This window comes from Phasianus colchicus, chromosome 2 (assembly GCF_987193195.1).
Source record: "Phasianus colchicus chromosome 2, bPhaCol1.hap1.1, whole genome shotgun sequence".
Classification (NCBI taxonomy): Eukaryota; Metazoa; Chordata; class Aves; order Galliformes; family Phasianidae; genus Phasianus; species Phasianus colchicus.
In genome coordinates, this window is record NC_143437.1 from 68,399,822 (window position 1) to 68,417,412 (window position 17,591).

General features: G+C 35.7%; 1 protein-coding gene across 2 annotated transcripts in view; it reads left to right on the top strand.

Annotated features, from left to right (window-relative positions):
• PREP (prolyl endopeptidase) overlaps nucleotides 1–17,591 on the top strand; it is a 98,002-nt gene that overhangs the window by 22,526 nt on the left and 57,885 nt on the right. For both annotated transcript variants that reach the window (XM_031611257.2, XM_090135933.1), the window contains exon 7: nucleotides 1,401–1,506. In XM_031611257.2, the coding sequence (XP_031467117.2) occupies nucleotides 1,401–1,506 (106 nt within the window). The remainder of the gene's footprint in view (nucleotides 1–1,400; nucleotides 1,507–17,591) is intronic.

Sequence of the window (17,591 nt, forward strand, 5' to 3'; positions counted from 1 at the left end):
TTCCTGAGCATAATCCACCTGGGAAGGAGGTGGTAAAATGTCTCAGTATTGCCTACTGTAGGAATCTTGGGTGTTCTTTGCTGTTCATCTAGTAAGCTTGCAGATGTATGGCCTTTCTTTCGTGGCATAATTCCTGGTTGATAAAAAATACTTATAAAAAATGTAACTTGGAAATGCTTGTTTGTTGGTTTTATTTTTTTTTTTAGTTAGTTTCCACATACTGAGATTAGGTACTGTATTCTACAGTGTTTCTTTGTGCCTTCAAAACCATGGATCTGCTTGAATAACTGTATAGCTACAGGCTAATATTCCTGAAATTTATTTTGCTAACTAATTCTAAGAAAACTTTGCACAACTAATGTTATGAATGTTAACTGAAATAAGCCTATGCAGTGACTACGGTTGCTGAATAAGGACTTTTTGAAGATGTTTAGTGCCAAATGGAGAGTTTTCAGAGTTCAGTTTCATGTTTTGTAACTACAGGTTTAAATTTCCATTAGATATTTTTGTGTAAGAATGTAGACAGTCTTCTACATTAGATGTTAATAAAACATATAAATCTGGTAATTTTGGAATAAGCTCAAAAGAACTTAGTAAGAAAAGGGAAACTTGAAATTGATGACTTCCTGTTATATTATGCCTTCCTTTGTGGACTTGCACTTTCAAAAGCTTTGCAAGGAAGCAAGTTATGTTTGCAAAAACTGAGCAGAAGAAAAAGGCTTAAATGGCAACTTTGTGTACCAGACACAACTTTGGAGATTTTATCTTGTGTTTCTGTAATGGCAGAACAAAAAGCTTCATCTGAAAATTTAGAATGTGTTTGTATCTTATAATGTTCATTTAGCAGCACTAGATTTATATGTGAACCTTATGAAAATGATAAAAACAATTATTTTTTAAGTGACTGGGAGGAGAGCAGCCAGTCTCTTTGCAACTCTGAGGGAGAGACTTTTAGAGCTACCTTTGGAAGTTCATTGCAATTAGGCAAAATATGAATCCAAAGCTATCTTTTATCATCTTGTTAAATCCTTCTCTTGTGTGTGCTGCTGTAAAGGACAGTAGGGCAGTGCTTGGCTTCTTATATTAAAAATAAATTGACATAGCATATATGTTTGCCTTATGCAGAGACTCTTTTAGATCAAATATGTTTAATAATAAACAACTTTTTTTAGTCAAAGATGGGAATCAATAGATACAGCTGTTTTGTTTTAATCAACTTAAATTTTTATACTTCTGTTATTTGCGGATATAAGCGGTGAGTGAGGATTCTTGGTCAGTTCTCATACATCTGTTCATTCAATTAATTGTAGCATTAACTAATTTTTTACTAGAGTTTTAGGGATTTTCAACTTGGCCTTTTCAACTTGGATTTTTTATTTTATTTTCTCCTTAATTTATAGATATCTGATGATGGTCGATATGTCTTGCTGTCCATTCGAGAAGGGTGTGATCCAGTGAACAGACTGTGGTACTGTGATCTCCAGGCAGAGTCTCAGGGTATATCAGGTATGTGTTTTCTTGCTTTGTAGATTTTTCTTCATTTTTCTTTCATTTCATTCTTTCATGTAAAATTTGAAATATATTTGCACGTAAATATTTATGTATCACCTAACATCATATTTTCTGATACAGAGAATGAGAAAATACACACTTCTAGAACTCGGTTTTCTTTGTTATGTTTCATTAGAAAAAAACATTCTTAGTTTTGTAGTTTAAAAAGTCCCAAGGAAAAATTGAGATAATATAGACACCCTTAGCAGTGTATGTTCCATTTTTTCTACTCCACTAATATTTTCCAATGCTTAAATTTTTTTTCACATTTCACAAGTGCATGTCTCTCTTCAGTCATTAATCTCCTTTTTTTTTTTTAAGAAAACAAAGCAACCTGATTCTCCAACTTCTATGTAACATTTTCGCTGTATAGTGAAATGAAAATAAGCCCTTTAATGTATTAGTAATAAAACTTGGCTCTGTAGTGTTGTTATTCTTAGTAGATACTTCTACTGTAAGATTTTAAACAAACATTTATAAACTGTTGCCTATTTGTCTTCTAGTTGGATTACCTTCTGTCTTTTGTGTATTTGCCATGCTAGCCTCAATATTATGGGCAAAACACTTGGTACTTTGATTCACCATAGTATGACCATTTTAATGATCAGAAGCTTTTGTGTTGCCAGAATACTGGCATTGTTGAAATCTCTTCCTAGATACATGCTTTACTCTGTACACAACAACTTAATTCTTTGACTCTTCGCTGCTTCTATTTTCAAAAAACTTCAGGGGTAATGAATACTGTAGCAGCTCCTCACTGAATATGGGATTTAAGCAACTTGTTCTCTTGCCCGTAAACAGAATATTCAAGGCTTATGAGAGTGATTAGAACTGGTAGCAGCTCTGCAGTGGAGGGGGAGAGGGGAATGTATTTTTGTTTCTCTCTGTCAGTGCCTTTATTATACTTATTGGTTGCATAGTCTTCCCTTAATTAGTTGAACAAGTCTTAGTACAGGAGATTGAATTTTGGTGAGTTAAGTGTTAAAGATGATAGTTCATACTTCGAAACTTCTTCCCATGGAGAATATTGATTTTTATTTCGTGTTCATGTTATTCTGCCTTTTTATAAATGATATTTCTTAATTACTTTTAAACTTGTCTTAGACAAGTTGTATTAGACAAAACTGCTAAGTTATTTAATGCCCTCTTGAATGTAGAAGATGGCAGGTCTAATGACAATCGTTACAGATACTTTCTGTGGAAGTCTATTACAGACATTAAACTGTGTAGATAAAACTGTTTAGTATAGTGATGCATTTTCGTAAATGATAAATTGGATTGTCATTCAAGATGACACTTTCTAGCTAGAGGCAGATTGAATTAAAAAGAGTAGCTCTCCTCCCATATTTACCTTCCCATTTATAGATACGTTGAACAACCTTGATAAGAAAACTAGCATGAAGCCTTGACAGACCATGGATAAGATAATGAAGCTTCTATTTTATACTGCCTGGTATTAGGTAAAAGTACAGTTTAACCTTTTTTCAGGTTTGAAAATGCTGCTTTACAAAAAAATATTTCCTTCAGACCAGTGTTTGACTTGCCTTCTTGTTTGTTTGTGGGTGGAAATTCTTTTACCTCTCTAAATTCTCTATTTCCCTTTATAAAAGGAAGGATGTAGGTATAGCAGTTTGCTTGCACAAATTTTGTTTTATAACCTCATGTACCTTTGTTATCTAAGTTGCCAAACACATTTTCAGTATGAAGACTTATCTTTACCCATGTCTTTCTGCCTTCATGTTAGTAAGCACAGATTTAACAGTAGACATGAGATGTTTCCTAGAGATTATTCTCCAGTCACATGTAAGCACCCTGAATCACTGATCCTCTAGCCTTTGGCCAGAAATGGTAAATTTGAGCAAGCATCAAATGTGTAAGCTTAGTTTTTTGACTAGCAACTTAGACCACAAGAAGTGTAATTCCAGTTCAGTTTGTAATTTTCTGGGTCAGCAAATGTAGAAGTAATTATTTGTGAAGTTCAGAGAAACTAATACCAGATTTCATTAAGGTGATTTAGATAATAAATGAGCAGCTCTAGAATATGCCTGAAATTGAGTTTAATGACAATTCTGTTTCTTGATATAAGACTTGCATTTAACTGCAAATTAGGAGAGGCTGTTCAATAATATTCTAAGGGATGTTAAGATGGGTTAAGTTGGAGAGAATTATGTATAATGGAAGCACGTTCTTACAAAACCAAAGGATATAAAAATACTGGCCTTCCTTATACTGTTATACATTATGAGTGTGTGTGTGTAAGTAGTGAAGTAGTGTAGTGAATCATGCTACCAATTACGAAGACTCAAGAGAATTAAGTCTTGAGTATCTGTGCTTTTTAAAGCATGTTACATTATTCTTCTATCTTTTAGCTTTTAGAACATGTTTTATTTATAATGAGAAAAATTTGTACTTTTGGTTAAGTCTAAGGGATTTCTTACCATTTTCTTTCCTCAGAATTATTGACTATTTAGTCTGAGCCTTTTTTCTTGACCTGTTTACAATGACCTGTTTATTCAGAAATCTGTGGTACCATTCAGAATATCATCTTTCTTTCAAAAAAATATTTATATATGCATATAAATAAGAAGAAAAGGAAAAAAAGCAGGACAGTATTTTTTCGGTGTCCTAGATGGTACTTGAAATAAATAATCAGTTTTTCAGACTTTTGTTTTTCTTCCCTAATACAAGTTATCCAATAATGCAGTCATTCTTTAAAGGTTTTTAAGTTTTTCAAGTTTTACAGTTCTTTAAACTTAGTTGGGGAGCATTGAACAAAAAAAGCAATGAATCCTTTTCAGAAGATATGAGGTATGCCCTCCCTAGTTTGTTTGTTTTTGTTTTGGAAGGAGTGGGAGAAGAAAAAGCAACTGCTAATCATGACACGTTTCAAATGGTTGGTTTTTAAAGTTGCTCTATAGCATATCTTTATAAATATCATTTCCTTATATCACAATGAATTTGTTTTTTAAAATACTCTTTCCCATAGTCAGTGTGCCACTGCAGTTGAAATGCCCACACGTGAAGTGAATTAACGTTGCTTAGACAGAATTGCACAAAAATGCAGAGAAGTGATTCTGATCCATGATTTATTACCCAAAAAGCCTATTTCAAAATGTCATGTTAACTAACTTAGTCTACCTTTCTTGATTTTGATTGCTAGCAGCACAGTCTTTTCCTTTGACAGAAGGCAATCAAATTTCTTAGTTGTTTAAATAGTTTTCTTTAAAAAGGTGTTCTTATAGACAAGAAATATGACCACTGAAGATTGGATTTCTTTTCCCTATGATGTACTGAGGGCCTTGTGGAGCTGATTGTAATTCTTTCACTATTTCCTTGAGATAATGATTGCAGTGATAAATGGTCATTTGTTTGGCCCGCTTACTTACAAGTGGTTGTGTAGAAGTCACGTTAGTTCAGTGTTGTGACCTCAGTACTGAATGCCAAAACTGCCAGGTTGTTTGTTGGAAAACTGTGGGAATGTCTGTGAAATTAAATTATATTTATAGGCCATTGCTTTGTTCCAAAGACAGGGAAGCATATCTTTCTTGGGAGCTAAATTTCTGTTTTACTTTTTTTGATCTGTGATGTACAGAATGTGAGAATTTCCTATTTTTCAAAAAGTCAAATTATTTTTTTATTTGTGTATAGGTTTTGGTGGTGCAAAAGTGAAGAAAATGAGTTCTGAAATGCAAAAACTTCTGTTATTAACGTTTTCTACTCCTGAAAAAGCAGAAAGAATGTCTTGGAAGATCAGAATTGAGAGTGTCTCTTTTATGTTAAGAATTAAAGTGGACAAAAACTGGAGAGAGGGGAGAAAATGCTCCCATATCTCTAGGCCAGAAGTATATTAGTAGAGGGAGGGTTGGAAATGGTAGAGTATGTTGAAAGACTGAGTATGTGCATGCACATTTCCTAAACAACATTCTTTTTTTTTTTTGTTTGCATTTGAAAATTGTTTTTTTCAGTGTCAATATGAAAAAGTTGCATCAAACCTAGTTTTGGTGTGTGCTTATCTACTATATTAAAAAATGTAGCTTTTATTGGCTAATATGCATCAGATCTATTAATTATTGAATTTTTTTGCATTGTTGAGAGTAATTTCTACATTAGTCTCCAGTGATTCTGCAGCCTCAGGGTCTGCTGAATCCTTGAATGAGTCAGAAGGAGTAGAATCGGTTTCTTGAAAACAGTGTAACTTTACCCAAAAAGAAGCACCAATTTGTTCTATTCAGGGAAGATTGTACGAAGAAATTTCTCTTAGCAATAACGCATCTGTTACCAATACTGTTCTCTCAATGAAATGAGAATTTTTTTCCTTCTCATAAACCTTAGAATTATTTTATACCTTATGTGGTAGTCTCATTCATTAAAACAGTGAACAAAGCAATAATTATAGTGTCTTCCAAAGGTGGACTCGAATTATCTGCTCTTCCAGAGTGTTTTGAAAGTTCATTATTAAAGCTTAACCTTATCTAATTGTAAAGTGATTTCATTCTTGTTTTACATGAGATGAAAATATAAGCTGAAAAACAGTGCATTCGGATTCTCCTAATGTGAGGAAACAGAAGAAAATGTAAACGGCCTCTTAAAAAAAAGTGTGTTGAGTTTTCATACTATACCTCTTAATTAGCAGTGATCTCCAAAACTGACAAAAAAAAAATCCAGCTTCCAGGGCAGCTGGGCACTAATGATCCTAATAATGCTTCTAAATGCAATTAACAGAAAGACTATCTAGATAATTATGCTGCCTCTTTGTAAAACTTTAATTATTACTTTCCTCACAGGTTAAAAAAATGAACTGAAGGCAGCTCCCATCTTTTAACAATGTGTTACTGTAACTTTTGCGTTGTTTCCTGAAAAGTATACAGATCTTAGATATTTTGGCATCCCTTTGCAATCATCTGAGTCAATACAGCCTCTACTACCTTTTGCTCTTGTTGAAACAGAGACTTAATGTGACTGTGTTTTATTTGCATTGTTCTCAGTACCACCCTCGTGCTGTAAGTCTTGAACCCTTCACATCTTCTGAATGACAGAAGCACGTGTTCTGGCTTCCCACTGTTTCACCTTCGGTATGGGATAGGCTGCCTGTGTAACTCAGGCTATGTCTGTACACAAGCAGGTTGGACACAGCCTTTTATGCCCTTACAATGAAGCCAAGAGGTACATGCCAGCTCATCTCTGTGTGCTAGAGGTCTCTTCACTCCCAGATGTTGTAACTGTCCAAGTGGTCTCTTGACCACTTGAATGATTTTGGTTAACACCATTCCCCAAACTGTGACCACAGGGTTCTCTCCCCTATGGATTATCTGAGATACGAAAATCAATGAAAGTTTATCTGTCAGTTGTGATGTCAATAACAGCTCTCTTCTCTCAATTCTTTGAATAATTTGATGGCATCCTGCTTATGCTGAATCCTAGTACAGTTGAATTAAAATGTCAACGGATGACTTCATACAAATCTCTACATCAGATTTCAGAATATTTGGCTTAGATTAAAAATTCTTTCACTAGCATAAAAAGATGACAAATAATGAGAGGAAAAGAACTGAAAGAATTCAGAAAATGGGATGACTCCTGTTCTTTTAAAGAGAATGATTGATCTCATGACTGAGTTACTGTATGAGCTTGATGGACTTACGGTATAGATTAATTCTGTACAGAATTTGTGTACTTACTGGAGGGTGACACTCCCGTATTTTAATGTAAATTCTTACCTAGAACATAGGTACAGAAAAACACCCCTCCTAGTGGGCTTTTTGGTTTGGATTGTTGGATTTTTTTAGCAAGGTTTTGTCATTACTGGTAATTACTGTGACCCAAGATGGTTCAGTTTTAGAACTGATCCATGGGATAAAAGGAGCAGTAACAAATAGATTGGTTTCTAGAGAGCTCCTTAAGCAACTCATTTTCTGTCTGTTCCTAGACATAACTAAGTCATAAATCAATTAATAGTGTGTTATGCAACTGACTGTCTGTGTTGAAATATCATTGTAAAGGAGGACTAGGCACTGTGTTGGTATATGGTTTAAAGTATGTACAGGGTGGACAAGTGCAGGCTTGTAGTAGTTGCTTTCAGATTTGTAGTTCCGTTTTTCTTGGGCTGGATAACACATAGATTGAATATATAATAATAACAAGGTATAGTTGTTTTAAATCTCTTCTGAGATTTAAATGATTTATATTCATTTTTTCATTAAGCTAATCCTACAGCTAGTTTCATTATTGAATACAGTGAATTCTAGTGTGGCTGGGGTGGGTGACAAACTTTCTTACGTTATGCTGTACTGCAGAAATGAAGTCATAGCTGAATTCTGTTAGAAGTAATGGGAGAGTTGTTTCCAGACCCTTGGTGTCTGAGAGGAGGTGATGGACAGAGCTGATATGTTTCAGGTCATTAGCTGGATTTCTGTGCTCTCCCTGCAACTATTAAACAGAAAGTGTCTCCGTGAATTGCAATTCTTTAGGATGATTACAGGCTTAGATCTCTGTGCTGCTTGCAAAGGTACCCGTGGCAGTGAAGCTGTTCTCTCTCATACTCCTTACTCCTTAAGATTAAAGGCAAGGGAAGAAGCAGAAAAGACCACAAAACTGAAGACCACTTTTGAAAAATTAAAAGAGAAATATTCCTCCCATGGCATTTGAAAAAAGTGTTAAGTGGAGGTGAGAGAGAAAATAAGTCAATTAAAATGCAGCTTTTTGCAAAAAGATCTCGTAGAGAACTAGTTGCAGAACTCTTAAATGAGCATTCATTATTTCAGAAATTGTACTGATTGGCAAAGAGGGAATGAGGGATACTGAAAAAAAATGAAAGCAAATGTTAGGATAAGATAGGTATTAACTCTTTCTCAGCCAAAACTGAGACAGCCTGGGATCTAGCAAATTACACATCTGACTTAGGTACCTTTTACTTATTTTAAGGATGTAGTGCTTTAACAATGAAACTCCAATTTAGTGACATTTAAAAAGAGATTAAATAGCATTAAATTAAAAATAGAAGGCGCTTGGGTTGTTCCAATCAAAATTCCATTCCATTTTGTAGAAGCTTGCTGTGGAAAGACTCATACAAGTAGTCTGACTTTGCAACTGGAAACTGTGAGTTAGAAATATACAGTTTAAGGGGAAGAAAACAAAAACCATTTTTACTTATCTATTAAGAAAGATCAGAGTAAAGTTTTTTTTGTTTTGTTTTGTTTTTTTTAAGTTTTCTTTAGTCTGAAAGATAAAAAATGAAAAATCATTGTCCTTCTAACAATTCAGAATCCAGTTCAATTGTTTGGTTTACATTCCCAGGAAAGTAAGGGGGGGAAAAAAGATCTGTCTAAAAAAATGCATCTTGGGAAAAGAAATGAAGTAGGAAAGGAAAATGATGAAGTGGTGTATTTCGTGTATAGAAATGAAAAACACTCATCAGATACTTGCCTGAGAGAACTCAGAAGATGACTGTGAATTCAGAAATGAGTCAGCTACTGTGGGAATTATGGTCCAACACAATATAGCCTATAGCAGGCTTACAGGAGTTAAGATATTTCTTTCCTCAGCAGATGGAATCAATGTGTAGTCTTCCCTTTTTACTTTTACTTACATTTGAAGTGCTATCATAACAAGAAAAATATTTCCTTTTTCATTTCAAATTGAATTAATTGGTTTCTGGCTGATTTGAAAAGACGGATACAAGAGCATAAGTGTTTCCAGATGGAAAAAAAAAAAACGAAGCTGTAAAACCGTTTTTACTTCCTTAAATTTTGAACAACTTTTCCTGTTTATGCTCAATTACATGCCCATCTTGCCTTTCACTGGATACTTGGATGATACAAATAAATTAAATTTGCAGCTTTTCTGTGTAAGAGGCTGAAATGAGCGAACCAGATTGTCCCATGAGAATCAGCAAGAAATGGAACAATTAAATAACTCGGCCTTTTTTGTTAACAATTCATAAGTTGTAGGAGCAATGCCTTACTTTCTAAAGCAGCAGGACAATATTCTAGCTTTTCCTTTGTGTCTCATTCCAGATAGTGATTTATTTTTTTCAGCTCCTTTCAGCTTTTCTTTATCCCACTGGTCTCCTTCTCTGACTAAGAGAATTTGACAGTCATCAGTGCTAATTTAAAGTATTCTGTTGTCTCGAGGTGCCTGGCTTTGCTCCCTTACCTTTAGCTGTCTTTGTTGTTAAAAAATAATTTCCATTTTTTCCCCCATATAATTTGATGTTTCCATTTGCAAGAGTGGGCATCATTTTCAGTCATCTTGCTAGTGAGGAAAATTACAAATAAGGAACATAATGTGTATTTTAATGTTTTGTCCCGTATTGAATAGTTTTGTAAGATGATACGGACGTTAAAATATTGAAATGTTTAAGTATTTATCTTTCAGGTTCTTTACTTCCCCATGGAACCCACAGTCCTAAACTGTAACAAAATTTCTATTTTGTTAAATTCAAAGAGAGGCAGGAAAAAGACGCATTATAAATCTACACACTGAGATACTAGAATTAGAAAGTAGGCAGTGTTGAAGTGGGAGGCACAAAGTTGAAATTACAAAGGATGCAGACACTCCCTCTGTTTTCATGCTGCCTCTCTGAGGTATTACAACACATGCAAGGAGGCAGTGTTTCTCTTGTTCCTGTTGCACTTTTTCCAGTCAGGTCAGGATAAGAAGCATTCACCTATGCAGTGAAAAGATCTGATTTCAACTCTCTTGCTGTGTTAAAAGATTTGATGCAGTCTCTCCCACCTATAAAATACTGTAAACATGAGACTTCATTACTTATCTTTTTAAGCTTTTCTTGCATGTAGCCACACCCTGCTTGAACTGGCTTCCACTATACTAGTAAACTGAATGGATGATGAATGTTTTCTGGCACTAAGACCAGCTGACTTTCTACAACCTGTGTCAATACTTGTACAACCCTCTTACTCTGCAGTACTTGGGTGGCTGCATCCAGACTGCTTCTTAGAAATGATTCCTGGCCTTAAATCATACCCCAGCCTGGAATATTTTTTAAGACTAATTAATTTATTTTTAGTATTGATGTAGTCTGTGAATTACGCAATTGAGAAACATCAGTAGGGGTTGACTCTTGCTGCAGTCTCTTTTCAGATGTTCCATGGAACAACTGCTGACATTCAAGACTTTTCAACTGTGTGCCACTGCACTTTTCTGTATCTCAATGAACATTCATTGTTTCACTTAGCTCTATGTGCAGTAGAAAGTTTTGAGACAGTACAGTGTACTCAGTAACCCAGAGGTTTGAAGATAAAGAAGTTGGAATGTATATACAGCTCTCACCCTGTATTTCCCAATTCAGTTTGTAGGAATCCTCAAATAGTTAATAGGAAGTGCTGGCATCTGTACTTTCCTGATATCTAACTGGTAGAAAATTGCATGAGCAAGAAGACTTCTAGTCAAGTGATAGTTGCTGAGAATTTAATTTAGTCTAAGCTAGTTGGCTAGGATCCTTTCCTCTTCGTGGAGATGAGGAAAATGGTACTTCCAGGTAGCAGTTTTCTTTATCCTAAACAATAAAGAAATAGTGTCTTTTCATGAAATGTATCAGTATTCTGGATTAATAGCTTAGTTTTACATATCTTAGGTAATAAACTTTTAGTGCAATGATTTTTATAACTACCTGAGTAACTACCTGAATGGCAAATAAGGAAAGTTAAATGGTGACATTTGTATTTGGTGGCAGAAGCTGAAGAGGACTTTGGATCCCTTACAGTAGGTTTGGTCTATGTAGTCTAGGTTTTGGAAAAACTGGAACGTGTACCTTAAGCAATCCAAAATAAAAGCTCTCCTTCATTATGAAACAACTGTTCTATGGAATTTCAAAATGGTTAGTATGATCATGTAGTGTAATAGCTTACATATCTCACTAGCTTCCATTCCAATTTTCATCCAGAGGTTAGAATATACTTTTAAATGTGCAGTGCTCATTTTTTTAGAAGTCACTCTGTACAGGTGTTCTAGCCAGATAGGTGTTTTGCTAGGAGTGAAGTTTCTCTTGCCTATCATTTGTAACTTTAAAGAGCAGACTTTGTTAGCAGTATAATCCTGTTAAACAGAATCAATCTGTTTTTCTTTTAATGAGTTTGGCAGGTTTGTATTTGTGCCATTTCTCCAGGCTGAAAGAAGCCTCTATTAAATGCATTCCAAAACATGGCATGGTTTTAAACGTTGTTGTATTTCTTTGCTGGTCTTCAATAGATCTCAACTATCAGCAACACAGATTCACGTTATCCTTCCTTTTTTTAAAAAAAAAAATAAGAAAAATCTTTCAGCCTCAAAAAGGAGATCTTGTTCAAACTACTGAGCAATTAATTCCTTCGGATCTTACTTTTTCTGTGGAACTCAGTCCTTTTTTTTTTTTTTCATCTTGGGTATCTTATCTGTCGTGGCTAATGTTTATATAACAGAGCAGTTACTCTTGTAGGGAATACCAAGTGGACTTCACTTGGTGTATGGTAATATAAAGTAGTCTGTACAGAAGTTAGTCCATGAATTGCTTGTAGGTAAGAATTAAACTGTGTGTCTTACATGCTTCACTGTGCACCGGGGCTGGTGATGGAAATAGGGTAATACAATGCTGGAGTTACTTTTCTAAGGAAACTCATGAGAAAATTTATCTAAAATTGAAGTGAGAGTGGTATGATTTTGCTGGTGAGTTACAAATAGGTTGTGGCAAATAAATTGACAGAACAGCAATACCCTTACCAGCACAGCTAAGTCTAAGGAATTCACCCATGAGTTCTAGAAGAACTCAAGGTGAAATAGCCTAATTGCTGAGGTAGTGTGTAATCTTTGACTTAAATTGACATGATAATTTAGAAAGGAAGGGTAGCAAAGTGATACAAAATTTGTAGAAGGCTTTTGGAAATACTGGGGGAAACTGCAGACTCATAAATCTGATGTCTGTGCAACGTAAGTTAGTAGAAAAGTACAAGAACATAATTAGTAGTTACCTGAACAAAACTGAAGCAGGCTCATTTTTAGAAAGGAAAAGCTTGTCTTACAAACAAGTTGGTATTCTTTGAAGGGAATATAGGTAAATAATTTGTAAAGTCAAGTTGGATTTCTGAAAGGCTTAAAACTGAGTATGTCACCAAAAGGTTATTCTTTTCAGTATGAGCACAGCAAAGAGAATGTACACCATTGTGTATTTTCTTTGCTGTTGTTGTCTTTTGAGATGAAATTGTTTTCACTGCATACTTTTGTCTTCAGCTCGCCTCTTAGCTTAGATGCTATATGTATTTCAAGTCCGAAAGTGAAAATTGGTATTTTAAGTACTTTAGGAAAATGTTAGTTGTGGAAATCTGCTGGGTCTTCTGTCAGCTCTGCTGTACATTTTGTACAGCACTGTAGATGTCAGCCAGTCCAAAAAATTACTTTCATGTGAAGGGAACCTCTGGCTTAATTCTCATCTTTTTTGTGAAATATGATTGTCCAATATTTGCTATTTCATTATTACTTTAATAATTATCACTTAATAAATTTCATTAGCTTTTTTATACTCTTTAAGTTGTGAGTGAAAAATGATATAATTAAAGACTTTATGAAAGCATGACATTAGTTCTGCTGCAGTGAGAACAGTTGTCTTCTGTATTCATTGATTCTTTATATATTTCAAGTGTCTGGGGACCACTGGAAGTCAAGTTGCACTGTGTAGGATTGAAAATAGTCTTGAATCTAAGTGAAGATTACATCTAAGAAATGAGAGTAGACTGCTTCCCCTTTTCTATATAGGAATACGTGTGATACTTTGTCAACAGCCATGGGTTAATTGAATTTACGGTGTGATCTTCTTTAATAATCCTTGCCAGAGTGTTTTCCCTGGAAGATAACTTATGAAGCAGTACTTCTATTTCCTTCCACTAATACTAAAGGAAGCACCTTTTCTGCTTCTCACGTTAGATAAAATGTTCTTCATGCTTCCCTTCCCTCCTTCACAGTATTCATACTGTGTATAGGATGAGTCATTTTGCTCTTCAAATATTCAGTTGGTTTGCTAAGATTTTAACTGGGCTATTGTGTGCTGTTTGTGTTAAGAATGGGCCTTTATATACTAGAAAATCACTGCATAGCTTCTGACGAATTCGTAGCTATTCTTTAATGAGTGTTGGGATTCTTGTTGGTTTTGTTTTTCTGTCTACTGAACCTACTAATATTATTTAATTTTGCTTTGAGATTCAGTAGCAGAGGTGCAACAACTGTATGTTGTGTCAGTAAAGATAGCACTGTGGGTTCATGTCCAGGAGTCTGTCTCTCATTCAGGACATCAGAATTCCCTACTTTTCCTGATGAGATGAACATAAATGTCTCAAACATTGATTTATACAATTTTTTTTTTAAATATCTAATGCTGTAAATTTATTAAGAAAAAAACAAAAGCAGAGCAATTGCCCAGTAACTCAGTATTGTAAGGCACGATTTTTTAGTAGCTGTTCTATTTAACTTGTCTTCTACGGTACTGGCAATGCTCTGGAGTTTGCTTGTGTGTTGAACCAATCAAACAAAAGAAACTTCTCATTAATCACCTTACTTACCTGTTGTACTCAATATACCTGAAAATGCATCATACTAAGCAAACAGTTGAATACATAGCAATCAAGCATTTATATATTAGAAAACTTTGCTGTGCAAGTTGTTCTTTCTTTTTTTAAAGATAACTTTTTTCTCCTAACATGTTTCTTGTTTTTCCTGTGTCTGGCAATAACTTTTTCCTTCTCTCTAGAGATTGTTTTTTTGATTACGTTGTTAGCCTTGACTATTTATTCTTCTGAATCTGTTGTTTGGTGTGGGGAGAAGGGAAGTTAGCACAAATATGTAGGCGTGTGAAGGAGAGTAAGTGAAAGCTCTTTAATCATCCTTGGATAAAAACTTAAACCAATATGACACAGCCAATTGGTCTTTTTGAAGTACTGACTTTTTTCTTTTTGTATTATAGCAGTGCCCAAGAAGCCTAATAGAGAATTGAGATCCTCTTGTTACTGGTACAATAGAGCTGATTTATTAATCATTGCCACAGAGCTCTGAACAGACCCCGCTCTTTTCTTCCTGGGGGAAGCTGCATCCTGAGAACAGAGTAAGAAAGGAGGGTCACAAAGCAGATTGGGGTGCAGAAGAGATAGCTTTCTTACATCCTCAAAGGATGCATCAACTCTGAAAAGCTGTGTGGTTTCTGGAAGGCAGAAGACTTAGAGTAATAGCCAGTTGAAAAACACAGGCTACAGGCTAGATTGTTGATTGGAAGGGATTTTCCTGTGAACACAGGTTTGCAGATGTTGGAGATGCAGGGAGCTTGGAGAGAGAGGATGGTGATGGAAGTTCTTACATTTGGGTATTTGGGAGCTGTTTTGGAAACTGATAGTTTGTCTGAGAATCAGAGAATTGCTCAGATTGGAAAAGACCTCAAAAATCATCAAGTACAACCACAATAAAACTATATTACTCTAACAATCCTCCACTAAATCATGTCCCTGAGCACCACATCCAAACAGTTTTTAAACACAACCAGGGATGGTGATTCAATCATCTCCTGTGGGGTGCCTATTCCAGTGCTTAACAACCTTTTCTGTAAAGAAGTTTTCCCTGATATCCAAACTAAATCTTCCTTGGTGCAACTTGAGACCATTTCTCCCTCGTTCTGTCACCAGTGAGAAGAAATCAGCCCCACTGCTGCTGTACCCACTTTTCAGGTATTGGAAGAGAGCAGTAAGGTCTCCCCTCAGCCTCCTCTTCCCCAGACTAAACAGCCCTGGCTCATTTAGTCGCTCTTTGTAGGACATATTCTCCAAACCCTTCACAAGCCTTGTTGCCCTTCTTTAGACCTGTTCCAGCAACTCAGTGTCCTTTCTGTACTGAAGTGCCCAAAACTGAACACAGTACTCAAGGTGAGGCCTCACCAGTGCTGAGTACAGGGGCAGGATTACTTCCCTAGTCCCGTTCACCACATCATTCCTGATACAAGCCAGGATGCCATTGGCCTTCTTGGCCAACTGGTACGCTGCAGGCTCATATTCAACCACTGTCCATCAGAACACCAAGGTTCCTTTCCATCAGTCAGCTTTCCAGCTACTCCTCCTCAAGTCTGTAGGGTTGCCTGGGGTTTGTGATCAAAATGCAGGACCCGACACTTGGTCCTACTGAAACTCTTGCACTTAACCTTGGCCTGTTAATCCAGTCTATCCAGGTCACTCTCTAGTGCCTTTCTCCCCTCAGGCAGATCAACACTCAAGGGAGCTTGGTGCCATCTGCAGACTTAGTGAGGGTGCACTCAATCTCCTCCAAGATCATTAATAAAGATGATAAATAAAAGCAGCCCTAGTACCCAGCCCTGGGGGACACCACTTGTGACCAGCTGCCATCTGGATTTAACTTCATTAACCACAACCCTTTGGCCTGGACATCAAGCCAGTGTTTCAACCATCAGACCGTACACCCATCCAAATAATGGGCAGCCAGCTTCTCCACAGGGATGTTGCAGGGGATACTGTCAAGGGCTTTACTGAAGTCCAGGTAGACCACATCAACAGCCTTACCTTTATCAACTAAGTGGATCGCCTTGTCATAGAACAAAATCAGGTTTGTCAACAGGATCTCCCATTCATAAACCCATGCTGACTGGGCCTGATCCCCTTGTTGACCTTAAATTGATCCATGGTGGCTCCCAAAGAAGAGTGAGAGGTAGATGAAGCACATGAAGGAGATAATCTTGTCTAAACTATTGAAGAACTAATAGCTTGAAAGAGGCTAGACAAACTGACCAAGGCCAAAAGTTCAGTATTTGCTGGTTGCAAAGTTGTCAACTGGAACTGCTTTGTACTAGGCTGGTATGAGAAGCAAGGCAGACTGCAAGAAGGACTTGAAAAGCAGTGTTATCGGCTGTAAGAATTTCTTTATTCTGTGTTTTTGTTTAGAAGAGCATTGTGTTTTTCCTAGACAAACTGAAAAAACGTGCTCTGGGGGCAGGCAGAAAAGCAAATATGGTGTTTGTCAACTTTCTGTTGATGTTAGATTTATATGATCTTTTTGTACTTTTGTTTAGTCTTGCAGCTTATAAGATCATCTCTAAAATAGATAAATAAACAGCAATGAACAGTGCTATATACAGTAACATCAAAGGGGTGAATCAGTATATTCTATATAGGCTGAAAATGTAGATCAAATTCTTTGTGGTGAAAATGGACAAGAGAAAGGATAGTGAGAGGACAATAGACATCAGCTAGAAAGCTGAGCATAGCAGGTGGAGAAAGACTCTTCTGTGTTTTAAGAAACTTTAAAATAATAATAATTTAAATAAATAAAAAAAACTTCAAAAATCTGTATTGAAACAAAGCCATCCCATCCTAGTTCCCTAGCAAATAGGGAAAAAAAAAATCAGCTCAATCTTATAAAATACGTAGAAGCCTTAACTAAATTGTGTTTGCTTTAAGAAAACATTTTCATATCCTATAAATAGTTTTCTCTGTTTTTTTACTGAGAAAACTCAGTAGTTTTCTCTTGTTATAGATGTTCTTAATTCAAGGGGACTCACTAGCAATAAGGTTAAACAGGTTACAATTTGAATAAAGAGATCTAGTTTCTAGCTGGACGTCACATTTGTAAATAGTACTCGCAATCAGGTTATTTTTTAGACTGCATATGTTAAAGAAAGTCTGGTGTGAGAGATCACTGTTGGTTCCTGTTTTTCTGTTGCTCTGTTTTGCTGCAGTAGGACATAAGCTATAACTCTCTAAACAAAGCATATATATTCTCTTCTGTCCTTTGTGTAATCATCTAAATGGAAATAGAAAATAGAATAAAATAGAATAAAATTAGAAGCCTTGAATCTGATGAATCTCTGCTCATAAAAGTGCTTGATTTCTTTGTTTTGGGCTAGTCTTATATGTCTTGACATGTCTGAACTTTTTAACCCAGAAACAAAGATTGCCTCCTTCCTTTTTTTTTTTTTTTTTTAGTTCAGAATATATTGAATTACAGTGAGTAGCCATCATCCACAGGATAAGTTGTACTGGAAGCTCTCTTTACAAGTGTGACAAAGG